Source organism: Poecile atricapillus, chromosome 3 (assembly GCF_030490865.1).
Source record: "Poecile atricapillus isolate bPoeAtr1 chromosome 3, bPoeAtr1.hap1, whole genome shotgun sequence".
Classification (NCBI taxonomy): Eukaryota; Metazoa; Chordata; class Aves; order Passeriformes; family Paridae; genus Poecile; species Poecile atricapillus.
In genome coordinates, this window is record NC_081251.1 from 98150995 (window position 1) to 98166123 (window position 15129).

The 15129-nt window shown below is 56.2% G+C and overlaps 1 protein-coding gene across 2 annotated transcripts; it reads left to right on the top strand.

The window, feature by feature from the left end:
• The first annotated feature begins 6229 nt into the window (after positions 1-6229).
• Positions 6230-14149, top strand: HLX (H2.0 like homeobox). 2 transcript variants are annotated; one of them, XM_058836049.1, is made up of 4 exons: positions 6232-7104; positions 7687-7866; positions 8335-8519; positions 9326-14148. In XM_058836049.1, the coding sequence occupies exons 1-4, from the start codon at positions 6534-6536 to the stop codon at positions 9668-9670; spliced, it is 1281 nt and encodes a 426-aa protein (XP_058692032.1). In that variant the 5' UTR covers positions 6232-6533; the 3' UTR covers positions 9671-14148. The 2 variants fall into 2 exon arrangements, with proteins under 2 accessions (XP_058692033.1, XP_058692032.1); XM_058836050.1 differs by lacking the exon at positions 7687-7866 and having other exon boundaries at positions 6230-7104; positions 9326-14149.
• Positions 14150-15129: the final 980 nt, after the last annotated feature.

Sequence of the window (15129 nt, forward strand, 5' to 3'; positions counted from 1 at the left end):
AACATCTGCCCACCCTCCTGGGTGTCTCACAGGGAGGTGACCTGGGTCTTCCAAGACCTGCTGGAGCCTGGCACAGGGAATCTGTGAGCTATCCAAGCGATGGCTGGACTTCATTTAGGGCAGATTCGGTTCCAGTGAGGGAAGCAGCTCTGGAGGGTGCTGTATGCACAGTGTATAGTCTGGCACACTTGTTTATGGGCCCATAAAACTCCTCTGGCTGGCACTCCCATTTGGCATCCACCAGGAAGCATCTCTCTTGGGCAAATAAAGGTTAAAATGGAACTTTTTGTAAGGGCCTTGATGACATTATTTTCCTGGTGTTTTATAAATGCTAATAGCAAGGAAAGAGTTGGTTTTAAAGTTGGATTGATGTGTACCCACTGCATTTAAATCCACTTTGAACATGAAAGGAGGGGTAGAAGAAAAACAATAACTATTCTCAAATCCAGATGAGTTTTACAGAGTAATTTTCTTCTAGAAACTTGACTTCCTTATGGGGTTGATTTTGCCTTTTATGCGTCTGTATTCTGATATCTTTATTTCCAGCTTCCCCACATTTTTGACCGCTGTTGGCAAGAAGGAGGAAACTGTTTCTTACTAAGACTTTTATTAGGCAGTTATTAGTATTTCCTTCTTCAATATTGAACGGCTTTTCTGTGCAGTAACTTTAATGTACTGCTGCTGGAGAAGCAAAGGGCCGAAGGCAACAGCCAGGTTTTGTGGAAATAGACTGGGATTGTTCTGGCAAAATCATAGAGATGATGATCCACTATGGGAATAAATAAATAAATAAATAAATAAATAAATAAATAACTATTTCATTTTCATCTGTACTTGCATCTAAAAATCCAGCTTGAGCTGAGGTACTCTGAGCCTGTCCTCAGCAGCAGTAGTTTGCCTCAGATAAGGAGCTGCCCATTTGGGTCTCAGCTGAAAACAGGTGCAGTTATACTCTCCTGTCAGATTTAGGAAATACCTGTGGATGGTCTTTTCTTACTGAGAGTTTTATGCAGTGGTGCTTGTTTTCAGTTGCCGTGCACTGTGCCAACTAAATCCAGCGTGTGCAAGCAAATGCTTCCCTGATGGGCGGTTGCACTTGAGAGCAGGGGGTCAGCACTTCTGCACGTCCTGTCACCTTTAATCAGCCACCAGAGGGTTAATTGCACACCAGCTCTCTGCTGTTGGCGAGGCCTGGAAAATCACAACTAGCCCATAAGTCCCCCTACAAGCAGATTGTGGTCTTACTGCAGCATGAAGGTGGAGTAAGCTATGAAATCAGGATGATTGGATGGTGTATATGATATGATGCTGATGGAAAGGAAAACAAGCTCAGGGGCTCTCCATGTGTGAAGGACCCATTTTAGATTGCAGGAAATAGTTGCTAGAATGAGTGCTTAAATTAATGGGTGAGATCTAATGAGACATTAGAGCAGACTAGAAGACAGTCACAACAGTCCTGCCAGCCTTCTCTCCAGCTGATATTTCTTATCCTGACCCTTCTGTAAGATTTATGAATCTGCAGATTTACACACACACACACACAAAAAAAAAAAAAAAAAAAAAAAAAAAGAAAAAAAAAAAAGGGGGGGAAGAAAAAGAAAGGAAATATTATTTTCTTTTGTATGCATAGCTGTGGGAAGATGCAGTGCCCTCCCACATCCCAGATCTCTGAGCCAGGCACTCAAGAGCAGAGGTAAAATTGTGTTTTAAGATCCCCTCTCTGTCTGAAAAGACTTGAGGGACTACACAGCATTTGGGAGACTACCAAAAGTCTCTCTCCATGAAGCCTCTCAGCTTCCCATGCTCTAACGTGTTTCCTCAGAAACAGCAGCTTCAGCAGCTGAAAGAAAGCCACAGCATGCAAACATGCAAGTGTGAGAACAAGTCTCCAGCTCAGTGGCTGGTGTGCTGTCCCTGGAGCTGGGAGCTTCAGACTTTGATCCGCTCTCACATATGGACCCATTCAATGGGACTTACTCTGCTGGAACATGTGGACAATTCTCGGGACTGCTCACATGCAGAAAACCTCATGGAGTTTTCAGACAACTATAATATAGGCATTTCAGGGGAATTTTGTTTCAGAACAATTTTAGCATGCCTTGTGGACTCATTTACCATCCAGGATTCCTGGGTGTGCACCCCAACACCTCTCCTTGTTACAAAGCTGCAGGTGAGGAGGATCAGGCGCTTCCCTCCAAAAGCACACTCTGACCCGAATTCAAACAGCAGTTAAAATACACCGCGGGCGGCTTGAAATCCTGCCCTACTGCACGGAAACCCAGATCCCGCCTGCTTTCCAACGCCTTCCACGGCTGCTCAGCAGATGACATAACATTAGTCGTGACTTACTGACACAGGTATTCAACTAAATAACGTGTGAAACAATGGAAAGGAAACGCCAAGGGGTTGACCAGCTTAGTCGCTGGGTTCGCTTGCGGTTCTGGGGCAGTTCCTGCCTGCGCTGCTGTTGAGTCTTTCAGATAAGGAGCTGTGCTCAGCTGGGGGAAGCCCCTCCAGCCCCGCGGGGGCGGCTGTGACCGCTCCCAGAGGAGGATCCCGGCCGGGGGTCTCTGCCCGCGGCCAGGGGGGGCGGCCCCGCTGCAGCGCTCCCGCATCCCGCGGCGGTGCTGGAGCCGCGCTGGCGGCAGCAGCCGGGAACCCCCCGGCTCCCGCACTGCGCCCCTGCCCACCCTGCAGCCCCGGCCCGGAGCGGCTGCCGCGGGAGGGGCTCCCCAGGCCTGGTCGCCTGCTGCTCGCGCGGCCCCGGGAGTGGGTTTTTCGGAAGTGGGAGGTTTTGGGAGGGTGAGGAAGCCCCGTCCCATGGACTCGGCAGGTGGCGACAGAGCACGGGTTTTGGGGGTGCCCGACGCTGCGCGGGCGGGGCGGGGGTGCAGCTCCGCGGGACGCCCGGGACGGGGGTGCAGAGGCCCGGCAAACGCCACCCGAGCGAACCCTCTTCCTGGAGGGCTTCCCGTGAGGATTAAATATTTATTTTTACGAGTACTCTTCCAGAGAGATATAATAGTATTTTAACTTTTAAAAAATATTTGTATATCTCACAGATACGTTTCTAGATACAAATACAGGAATAAGCAGAGCACATACAAAAGCCTAAAATCCAACAGGCAAGGCGCAGGCCGAGGGCGATGGAGAAGGAGGGCTGGTGGCCGCTCCGCCAGCATCCTGAGCCGGTTCGGAGGGGCAAAGCTGGCTCCCCATCCCCCCGCGGCGGGGCCGCCGAGAGCTGCCTGCCGTGACGGGGAGCCCCGAGCCCCCAGCAGGGTGAACAGGCAGCGCCGGGCTCGGGCACCGTTCGGGGCTCGGGACAGGCGGCGGGGAGCTCGGGCTGCCAGCATCCCGGCGGGATCCGTGGGATCGACCTGCCCGCAGCTCGCCGGGGAGCTGGACGGGGCAGGCATTTGGCCGAAAGGGCTGTCCGTCCTTCCCCGCGGGGCGCTGGCAGGCAGCGCTGGGCCCTTTCCGGGATGCTCCCGGTCCCGTGAGTAAGGACGGGGAAGCTTCAGAGCCTTGGGCTTAATCCTATTTTCCCCTCGTAAGAATTCGAATAATTCAACCTCCTTCTTTGTCAACTTCGAGGAAGAAAAAAAAAAAAAAAAAAATCAATCGAGATTCCATTCCTAAAAAAAAAAAAAAAAGGAAAAGCAGCAGCATCGCTTCTGCCGCACAGTTCATTTGCCTCCTTCTCGAGTCCCTCGGAAAGCAAGATTAAAGGGGAAAGTCGCAGCTGTATATTTATGTTTTCATTGCTAGAAGGGAATTGATTTCCTTGCATTTATTTTTGTAGTTGCAATACACAAGGGCGGATTTGCGTCACCAAAGCAACTTGCTGGTCGAGATAAAGTTGCACAAATATTGAAAAGGGAAGTGCTCGCGCTCATTATGAAGTTTTTCTCCGGAAGAAATAAGGATTTCTGCTGTATCCTAAAATACTAAAGCCGCTTCTATTTTGGGACAAATCTCGCAGGCACATCCGCTCATTTAGTCCGAGTTGGAACCTCTCAAAAAACAGGAGATGACCTGGACTGCAGCGAGCCCCGGGTTTCCTGCAGCCTTCTCCCTCCTTGCGCGGGGAGGAGGGGCCGCCGCCTCCCCCAGCAGCGCGGCCGCGCAGCCCTGCGCGTCCTCGGACAGGCAGGGGGCCTGCGGAGGCCTTTGGGGCGAGAGGACACTCTTGTCCCCAGGAGGAGGGAGAGGCCGGGGGTGAGGCAGGTGCTCCTGGTTTCGGCCGCGGAGGATGCGCGGGGGCCCGGCGCAGCCGAGCCCCGGGAAAACACCTGCCCCCGCCACCCGCACTCCGCGGCTCCCTCTCCCTCCCGGGGCCAGCCCGGGGGTGAAGGGCTTTAGTGTGAGGCGCTCAGGGTTTCGTTTTGGGTTATTTTGTTCCCGCGGGATGACAGCGGGGTCCCGGCCACCGAGGCACCGGCGGCACCGAGGCAGCGGAGCCGTGGCCGTGCCCGGCTGGGTTCTGCCCGGCCTGCCCGCAAACGGGCCCGTTCCTCCGGTGCTCATCCACGAGCCCTGCACGGCCGAGAGGCGAGAGCAGTTTGGAAATCAGCTCCTAAAAGAAAAAAAAAAAAAAAAAAAAAAAAGAAAGAAAGAAAGAAAGAAAAAAACCACCGCGTTTGGTTTTTGTTTTTTTTTTTTCCTTGACTGCCTGGTGAGCAGCCCCGGGCTGGTCCAACGCTCCGGGGTAGCGGTGGTGATTGCAGCAATAATTTAACGAGGCGGTTTGCGGCCGGGATGCAGCGCCCAGGGCACACTTCGTTGCCTGTCCCTCGGGCGAGCTGGCGGGGTGGCTCTGCCCGGCGGTGGGAGCGCGAGTGGAACCGGAGTCGTTCGATCCGGTTTGAGAGCAAAAGGATGGTGCTGGGGTCAGCTGTCGTGAGGGAGAATGCGGGAGAGATGCAAGGAAAAGGGGCTTTCCGATGTCGAGGCAGGAAAAGCTGAGACATAATAAACTTTTTCTTCCGCCGCGTTTGGGTTTCGGACACATCTTGGCAAGCCAGCCCCTCTTCATTTTTTGTTTTTGCCTCGTTAATAAGAACCAAACTGGGGAACCAGCCTCACCCGTTATAGCACACGGTTATGGCTAAGGAATGCGTTCACTCTCGCTGGCAGGTGGTTTCAGTATTCGCACAGAAGCTACATCTTCATACCTGGTGAAAGAAAAAGAGTTTGCATTTCTGGCGGTTCCCCGAAAACCGTCAGAATTTGGGAAACGCTTTGGAAAAAATAATATGATATTTTTGAAACAAAATCAAAGCAAACTTGCAATTGTCTGACCCGTGAGGCTGCTCAAAACGACAGCGACTGCTTCAATTGTACGAAAACTAAAAATAAAGCAATAGTTGATTTTCAGAGACAGGTCAGGACAAATGTGATGTTAAAGTGGAGGAAAAAAAAAACCACCAAAGATGCTTTCATAAATTTGTCCCTAAATCATTGCAATGAATATAGTGTATGATTCTGGCATACTGGAAACAAATGGGGACAGTTCTTCTGTCAAAGGTTTGAAAAATTATATAGTTGTTTTTTAAGGTGTAATTGGTGTGCAAGCAGGTGCAGCCACCGGGATGGAGAACCTGACGGAAAGCTATCGTAAAGTTACACTGTCATCAAAATAGTAGTAGGTAATTAATCGCTGCTAATGCGGGATCCAACGTGTCCTGGGCCCAGAATATCTGTGAGCTCTCTTAAATGCATATATTGCGTGCATCAGCATGGACTTCTTCTCTTCCAGACTATCCCAGGCTCATTTGTCCGGGAAGGAAACACATTTCCTTGAGAATCGTTTCCAAGAGGACAGACCTGCTTCCAATAGCCAAAAATTTGCCTGCGCGTTTCTTTCAGACGTTTGGAAATCGAGGCGGCAGCAGGCGCGGCGACCTTGCGCTGTATATTATTATGTTTTTTTTTTGGCGGGGGATTAGAGGGGGAAAGTGGTTGTTCAAAGTCGAGGGCGCAGTTTGAAGGAGGGATAGACGTGTGTTGGGGTGTACTTTGTGGGGCAAACCGCTCCGAATCGCGGGTCCTGGGCCCCGCAGTTGGCGCTGTGGGCGCGGTGGCCGGCCCCAGCCCCGGCCCTGCGTGGGCGTGTCGGCGGGCGGTACTGCCCGGCCCCGCGGATCGCGGATTGGGCGTGGGGAGGGAGCGAGGGCCGCTCGCTGCCAGAGAAAGTTTTGGGGAGGGTTGGATATTTTTTTCTTCCCCCAGTGCGAGGAAAGGGGGTTTGGTTTGGGTTTGTTTTGTTTGCGCCGCTCCGCTCCTCGCCCGCTCGCTTTCTTCGTCTGGCCGTGGGTTCTGGGGACTTTTTAAATTTAGGGGTTATTTTCTTCTTTATTTTTTTTCGTCATTTTTTGGTGGTTGGCTCTCCCTCCTTGCCCCTCCGGGAAGCGCTCCACCAGCCGCCTCTCTCCCCGCCATCCCTCCCCATGCGCCCGGGGCCGCGGGCAGCTCCGCGGCGCGCACCCGGGAGCTGAACTGTGGAGCAGCGCGTCCCCTCCTCGGGCAGGATGTACACGGCCGGGCTGCCTCCTTTCTACGCCTCCAACTTCAGCTTGTGGTCAGCGGCGTATTGCTCTGCATCGGGGCCGGCGGCCGGCGGCTGCTTCCCGCTGGACGCCGCGGCGGCGAAGAAGCCGTCCTTCTGCATCGCCGACATCCTCCACGCCGGCGGCGAGGCGGCGGCAGGAGCCGCCGACAGCCTGCCCGGAGGGCCCGGCACCGGGATGCCGGCCGCGCTGGGAGCCGTGCACCACGGCGGTCCCTTCCACGCCACGGCCTCGCCGCTCCGGCCCACGCCCGTCGTGGCCCCCGACGCCCCCGCCGCCGCCGCCGCCTTCCCGCCGCGCCTCTCGCCGCTCTCCGCCGCCTACCACTCCCACCACCACCGCCCCCCGCAGCACCGCTCCCCCGCGGCGGCGGCGGCGGGCGGCGGAGGCGCCCCGGCCCCCGCCCGGCTGCCCGGCGGCCACACGCACGGCTCGGCGCCGGCGCCCGCCAGCAAGGACCTGAAATTCGGCATCGACCGCATTTTATCGGCGGAGTTTGACCCCAAAGTCAAGGAAGGCAACACGCTGAGAGGTAGAGAAATTGGCTTGTCCGCTTTCCCTGCTAATGCTCCCGGTGCTCTTTACTTGTACTTGCGACTTGTATTAGCGACTGCCCCCGCGATTTGAAAACTTTTCGATCTAGCCGAGAAAAGAATAATTAAAAAAAAAAAAAAAAAAGTTAAAAATCGGAGTCTCTAACAGCTCTCACTGAGCCCCCTCTCCTCCCCCTCCTCCCCCCCACTCCGTCCCGGCCTCCGCACGGCAGAGCCGGGGCGCAGGGCTTGGGCCTCTGGGAAAATAGCGATCGGAGCGCTCCGCGCTTCCCGGAGCTGCCGGGGATTTCTGCCTCCCGGGGCACAGCCCGTTTAAAAGGCTTTCGCTTCAATCCGTCTCTCCTCGCGGCCTGTAAACATCCTGACCAAGGGAGTAAATATGTTGGAGGATGTCTGACTGCCGGGGCACGGCCGCCTCTCCCGAGGAGAGCCCCTGGGGGCGAGAGACGGCTGCTTGCTGACCCCCCGAGCTCCTCCGACCGCGCACCCGCTCCGAATCATGCCGGGTTGTCGGTCTCGACCGCGGTATAACAGAGCTCTCCTTGTTCCTGTGCTCGCAGATCTGACCTCCTTATTAACTACGAGCCGCCAAACTGGGGTTCATCTCCCCAACTTGCAGCCTTCCGCCGGCCAGTTCTTCGCGTCTCTAGACCCCATTAACGAGGCCTCTGCTATCCTGGGTCCCTTAAACACAAACCCAAGGAGCTCAGTGCAGCACCAGTTTCAAGACACTTTTCCAGGTACATCTTGTCCCTCCTCGACCCTCCCGTGGCGCAGGGCCCTCCGTCCCGGAGCAGCCCCCTTCCTCCCGGAGGGACTCGCCAGGCAATTTTGCAAGGCCGGGGTGTGTGTAGCGAGGTTCAAATTTTGGCCGAAAGCCGGGCTGTGTGGGGGGGAGGAAGAGCCGGCTAGGACCTGATCTAGAGGACCGTCCCATCGAGTACAGGAGTAATAACCTGGGCCGAGAGAGAAGAAGCGGGGAGGGGGGAAAGGAAGAAATTCGTGCTCCAGGCAGCTCCACCCGCGCCCGAAACAGTACAAGCTGACTTGTACCCATAGGACACGTACCCATAGGGCAGGCAGGGCCACGCTGGCCCGGGCCCTCCCTGCACATCACACTCCAACTCTTATTCTGATCAATTTAAGGCTGTGATATTAATAACGCCGTCTCCTCCTCTCTTCCCCCGCTTTTCTCTTCCCCTCCCCAGGTCCATACGCAGTTCTAACCAAGGACACGCTGCCCCAGACGTACAAGAGGAAACGCTCCTGGTCCAGGGCTGTTTTTTCCAACCTGCAGAGGAAAGGCTTAGAAAAACGGTTCGAAATCCAGAAGTATGTCACCAAACCGGACAGGAAGCAACTGGCGGCAATGCTGGGGCTGACAGATGCTCAAGTAAGAACGGCTTCGGTTTTATTTCAAACCTTACTTCCAGTTTAGATAGATACCAGAGGGCAGGGAGGTTTCAAAGTGTTTTCCCTTCTTTTATCATAAGCGGGGCTGTCTGAGGAGCTGCACCTTGCCCCGAGCATCTCTTGTGCCCAGGTTCTGCGGCACACCGTGGCCTGGCGTGGAGTTTTTGCCTTTGTTTTGGCCACCGAGGAGCAGGCCGGGCGAACAGACGAGAGGGGCCAGGGCAGACAGTCAGTGTGCGCTTTACTGGAGTGCAATTTGCTGTAGAAGGCAGTTTAGGGCAAAGGAAGTAGAAGTGAAAACCCTATTCTTAATGTCCTTTTTTTTTTCTTTTTCTTTTTGTTTTTAATTTTTTTGGGTCTAAATCTTTCCTTGCGTTGTGAAATCCTTCGCTCTGAGGAAGTGAAAACACTTCTTCAAACGGAATCATTAAACGCCACTCTGTAATGATTCCACTATTGAGGGCCCGCAGCGCACAGAATTGTAGAACGCTGTGGTTTTTTGAGCAAGATTTGGTTTCCTGGAAGAAGAAGTAGAAGGAGAGAGGAAAAAACCCATCCAAACAAACAAACACGGGGTGGGGTGTGTGCGGTATTTAAATACACAAACTAGAAGAAGGAAAAAATAAAACAAAGCCCTTTAGTGGCGTAAGGATGTGGGCAGCGGGAGGGGAGGACGGCGCCTCCTCCTCTCCGCGCGTTGCCGGTGCCTGTGGAAGGGGTCGGGGCCGGGCGCGGTGCGGGGCGCGGTGGGGCCGTGCCGCCCGTCTAAGGGCGGCGCGGCCGCAGGTGAAGGTGTGGTTCCAGAACCGGCGGATGAAGTGGCGGCACTCCAAGGAAGCGCAGGCCCAGAAGGACAAGGAGCCGCCGCCGGAGCCGGAGCCGGCGGCCCAGCGAGCCGGCGCACCGCCCGCCGCCCCCGGGGAGCCCGAGCGCAGCCCCAGCCGCTCCGACGGCGACAGCGACAGCAGCGACGCCGAGTCCCTCGACATGGCCCCCAGCGACACGGAACGGACTGAGGGCGCCGAGCGGAGCCTGCCCGCAGCCGGGCTGGGCAAGTCCTCCGGCAGCCCCTGCCTGCCCTCCTCGCCGCCGCCCGCCGCCGCCAGCCCCGAGCCGCGGAGCGGCCTATAGTCGGGGCGGCCCGGGACCTGTGCGCTAATTTATCTCCCTTCCCCCTCCCCGGGAGCGCGGCAAGGCCGGCCCAGCACCGGCCCTGGTCCCGGCCCGCTCCCGCCTGTGGCCAGCGCCCGGCCCGGCCCGCGGCGAGGGGCCGAGCACGCAGGCGGAGCGGGGAGCCCTGGCCCCGGGGAGGCAGAACGTAAGCGGCCGCCTTTCCCTCAGAGCTGCTCGCAGGAGACCGGGGAATCTTTTTTTTTTTTCTTTTTTCTTTTATTTTTTATTTTAATTCTGCGTTTCCCGCCCCTCGTTCTCTCCAAGGAAAATCCGAGCGAGGGAATGCGAGAACGCTCTCCGAAATCCCCACCTTTCCCCGCCCCACCCCCCAACCAATTTACAATGTGAAGTATTTTGCCAACGTCCTCATTGGTTGCAACTTGTTGCTTCGAATAATCCGGCCAAGAAATACTGCACTGACAAAATATATAAATATATATATATATATATATAACTCCTGTAAATAAAATGTTTGCTATGGTTTGTAGCCACGTCAGTCTGTTGACCAGGGGCGAGGGCTGGCGTGGCTGCCCCAGCTTCCCTCACCCCGCTCGAAGGCAGCAGCTGCCTCTCCTCGCCTTGGAGCCTCCCCAGGCAGCCTTCTCTTTTCCTTTTTCTTATTTTTTTTTCTTTTTTTTTTTTTTCCTCTTTTTTTTTTTCCTGAGAAAGGCAGTGACAAGGACTGGATTTGATGACGCACAGTTGTCCCCCCGATGAGAAAGTTACCAATGACATCCGTGGCTCCTCATGTGCCCGTGCCGTGTGAGGTGGCTTTTGTTTTGCCAGGCAGGGCTGGGCTGTCGGGCTGCCCGCGGCTCCCGGCCCCGCTGCCAAGAGCCCAGGGGCAGTTTTGGGGCGCAGGGTGGGGGACACGACCTGTTGGATTTGTTTTGCTTCGTTTCTCTTTGCTTTGCTGCGCTTTGCTGAGGCTCCGGTTCCTCCCCGCAAGCCCCCGTGACGTCACAGCGCGGCTGTGCGGCTCCGGGGGCGCGCTGTGACGTCATACAGACGTCATAGAGGCCAATGCCGTGGGGGGGAAGGGTGGGCACCGGGGTGAGGGGGACACAGGGCGGATTCTCCCCCGTCCCGGGGAGGGCTGGGTGCCCGGCCCGGTGCGGCCTGGCGGATCCTCCGGGACTCCCCGGGGGTCCAGGCCGGGGTCCGACGGCTCCGCTCGGGTTCATAGTTAGCTTCGCCCCCGGAAAAATATAAAGCGCCTCGCTACTCCGTGCTCCGTTCCTCCCGGGCCACGAGGGAGGACGGGGGCCGCTTCTGAGGCAGCCTGCTTCCCACTCCTCCCTCGCCGAGCAGTGCGGATTAGAGCGAGAGCCGCGGCGGTGAGCAGCCCCCGTGTTCGCTCGGGGAAAAGAGATTTTTGCCGCGGCGCAGAAATCCGCGGGGGCCGGGATCCTGCTCACGAAGGCAGGGCAAGGACAGGAGGAGCCGAGCCTCCCTCCCTCTGCCCCACAAGCTTGGTCGGTGGGCACTGAGCATGCGACATCTCAGGAAAGAAAAGGGAGACAGCGGAATAAAGCGAAAGACCGGGAAAATGCCGGTGTCCTCCAGCGATGTGGAGGCGGGTGCACGTCTGTCCTTCACCTGCTGCTTCTCTGAAGGCTCAGGCGAGAAATCCTTCCGTGCCGGAATTTTTTTTTTTTTTTCCGGGGAGGACACTCTCCTCGGGGCCACCCTTGTTAGTGAGAGCAAAGCCCCGAGGAAAGGGAAAGAAACACTCACAGAATTCGCTCACCAGAAGCCCTGGGGAGAAGGAGCTGGGGCTTCGTCTTGCCGGAGGAAGAAGGGACGGGTGTATTGGTAAAAAAGCATGTAACCGAGAGGGCAGAGGCTCCGTCAGGACCACGACAGGCAGGTGTGGCCCCCTCTCCAAGGGAGGACGCACAAAGTTCTGATGCGTTCCTGGATGCCCGCAGTGCCCACGAGGGGTGGCACTCCCGGGCCGCCGTCCCTGACCGCCCCCGCTTGGGACAGAAAAGTGGGACGGGAGAAGAAATTACCTGGAAGGGCCTTGTAAATTAATGTTCTGCTTTTAAAACCTTGCCAGGGAGGAAACGAGGGGGTGTCATGGCTTATCGGGGCGCGGTGTGGGCCCCGCAGTTCGCTTTCAGCCCCAGGAAGAGGCTGCGCCCATCAGTGCGGGATTTGCCATGATGTTAGAACTCCTTTAAATGCAAGGGAAGCCGCGGGACAGATGCCCAGCGAGACACGACAGTTTCTCCTCCGATAAACCACCGTGGTGCGGCTCACGGAACCGCAGGAATTTGTTTGCCTCTTGAGTTTGTTTCCTGAAGACTAGCCCATGCAGGAGAGAGGGTTTTGGAGTGGCTCTTGTCAGATGAGAAAGGAAAAGCGCGTCGGGAAAGAGTTTATCTTCCCTTGGGTTACAGGAATCTCCTCCAGCGCAGGACTGGCTGCGCGGGGCCAGGCTCCCTCCACCTCGGCCTCCCCAAAGAACGGGACCAGTGCCCGCCTGGACTTGGGGTCGGGGGAAGAGCGAGGCAACGCCTTTTTGGCATCATTTAAGATAACAAGGCAAAAAAAAAAGGACAATAGTGCTATTAGGGCTCGAGCTTTGGGTAAACGTGCTCAGGTCGGAATGGAAGAGACAGGATAAAATTCCTTCTTCCTGCGCCCGCTTTTTGTGCTTCGTGCACCCCGGGTGCTGTTCAGGCCAAGAGGCCAAGTGGCGGAGCGGGAGGATGGGTTTCTCCCTCTCCCCCGGCTACAGGGAAAATGAATTATATCTCTCTCCAGTTTGCTCCTGCTGTGCACGTGCAGGTAGAGAAAAGACACGAAAACGAGTCTGGGGAAAGATGCGCCCGTGGAGGGATTTGTGCCCGTCTCTACAGGGAAGTGAGTTTCCCCGTCCAGAGAGGCTGCAGTTACCGCTCGATTTCTGCGGGAACAAATCGGGACAATTTCGTGACCGCAGGCAGCCCCAACGCCGCTGACTGCCGAAGGCGACATGTCCTTAGTGCAGTGCAGCACCCCCGCTCCCAGAACAGGTCAAAGAAAGCTTGGAGGAGTCTCTATTTTGTTTGCCTGTTGCGCCTGGTAACACGAAAGGCTTTTGATGCTGGTTGTCTCTGAACGAGAGACGCCTGAGCCCACTGTTTTATTGCCGACCCGAAAACCCTCGAAGGTGTTTCAGTCGAGGGCAGCAGCTTTCCAGGCGGTCTCTGCACTTCCCCTAAACCCGCTGTGACTCTTTCCAGACCTGTGCCGGGCACCGCAACCCCCAGCGCGGCGGGGTGACAGCGGGGTGTCGCGGCGGGGCCGGGGTCCCCCCGGAGGGGCTGGCAGGAGCTTCCCCGGCTCTGTCCTGGTCTCCGCGATCCCGGTCAGGGCAGACCCTCCGCACAAACTCGCTTCGTTGCTTCGCTTTCCCGTCGGATGCCTGGCAGAGATTATTCGCGTTGATTTCAGATGAAAAGTCGTACGGGAGACCAAGAAGCGGGAGCGATACGCGCTGCCGCACGGAGGATAGAGGTTTTCCTGCCTCCTCCTGCCTGGCATGTATGGGAAATCAGATTAATACAGAAGCGGGAGGCCTCGCCGTGCCGCTCCGATATCCCAGCCCTGCCTGGGGATATCCACACTCACAGAGATGCGCAGCCGGGCTGACCAGAGCCAGGTCCGGCCGGCCTTCTTCCAGGGGAGCAGTTTACCAATAACCCCACCTTTCCCTGTGGAAAGGCTCTGTGTTAGGAAGTCCAACGAGATACATTTCTTTTCTCCCGATTTCTTACCAGAGACCTCCCATCTCCAGAGACCCGACCCAACCTCAGAAATAACAGCCACATTAGAAGAAAAAAACCCAAACCCAAACCAAAACCAATAATACAACAGAACAGAAGCAATATTTTAATCAAGCGATACACGGTGCAAAGGGGCCGGGCGGGGAGCTGGCATCGGCATCGGCCGCTGTCCTGCCCGGCGAGGACGGGGTGTCCGCCGCGGTCCCCCCGCCTCGGTGCTGCTCCCCCCAGAGCCCCGTGGGCGCGGAGCCCGCGGCAGCGAAACCTGAGTTCGCCTCCCTCGTTAGCAGAGCGAGACCGGCCCCTCTCCTTAGGAAAATATTTTTATTTTATTTTAATGTCGGGCTTAAGCTGATGTCTTAAAAAATAATTGTTTTCAGACCCCAGTTCGCTCGGCATCGCCGTTTCACACTCGCAGGCACACTCAGCTTTCCCTGTAGTTCATGCCTCGGGACTGCCTGGCGTCTGCAAGACAAACTGCAATCTCCAAAATGTCAACTTTTGCCACAATCTCGACTAAGAAAACCACCCCCTTCTTATTGCTGTTGAGCGCTCATCAGAAATAATGGCTGTTTACACAAAACCTTTATTCACTTTCTTAAATAAACACCAGTGAATTCAAATAAAGCAAAGCCTCAGCTATAATTCAAGCACAACGTTTGCTGTGTGTATTCTCGGCTGCGGACCTGGAGAGACTCCTCGGAGAGAAATATGAGGTCTCTTTTCATAGTCCACCTCCATTAACTAAATATGCTAGCTCACCTCGGCCAGGTTTATACTACTTCGGTTTTCCTTCTTTCCCCTCTTTTTTATTTTTTTCCCCAGCAGAAGCGAAAATATTTCCTCCCTTTTCCCCAGTCCCTTTTTACAGAGGTGTGGTCCGGACGCTTTTCTTTTTAAATCAATTTGCAGAAGCCCCCTCCCCTCCCCCTTTCTCAGTCCCGCTCGGGTGCGCGGTACGGGAGCACCGCCGCCCTCCGCAGCCCGCCCGCCCGCGGATGCTCGTGGCTCGGCGGGCAGAGGTGGCTCTGATTATAAGGGGAGGTGTGTGGCTTGTGGGTTGGCGAGCCCGGTGAGGCGATGCCGAGGTCTCGCTTATCTCGGAAGGACCCGCCTATAAAATAAATGCCGTTCGTTCGGACCCGCGAGCTCAGCCGGAGAACGGGGAGCGGGGGAACCGGCGAAGGGAGCGGCGGCCCCGCCGTCCATCGCCCCTCGAGGGAACCGGGTCCGTCCCGGAGCGGGGAGCACTGCCCTCTTGCTCCCCTCATCTCCGCCGCTCCCAGGCCGAGACTCGCGGCCCCAGCCCTAATGAGATCCATTAAGCGTATTATTGATGTGGAGGCTTGCTGTGAGGTCCCGGCTGGAGGGAAGCGGGGCTCTGCTGCAGATACAGGCGCTCTGATCTGCACCACCTGGCTGAAACCAGAGAGCCGCCACTTCATTAATGGGTTTAGCCTTTGCTAATTGGTGTCTTTAGGAGCCTTGCCAAATTCTGCTCGGCGATCTTTGGACGCAGCTTTTATTTTCCCTTCTGCCGGTGACATTCGTTGACGGCGATCAGAGCCGATCCCAGCGCGGCACCGGCGGCCCGCCAGGCAGTCCGACAGCCCCCGACGGGCCGGGCTGGGCTGCGCGGCC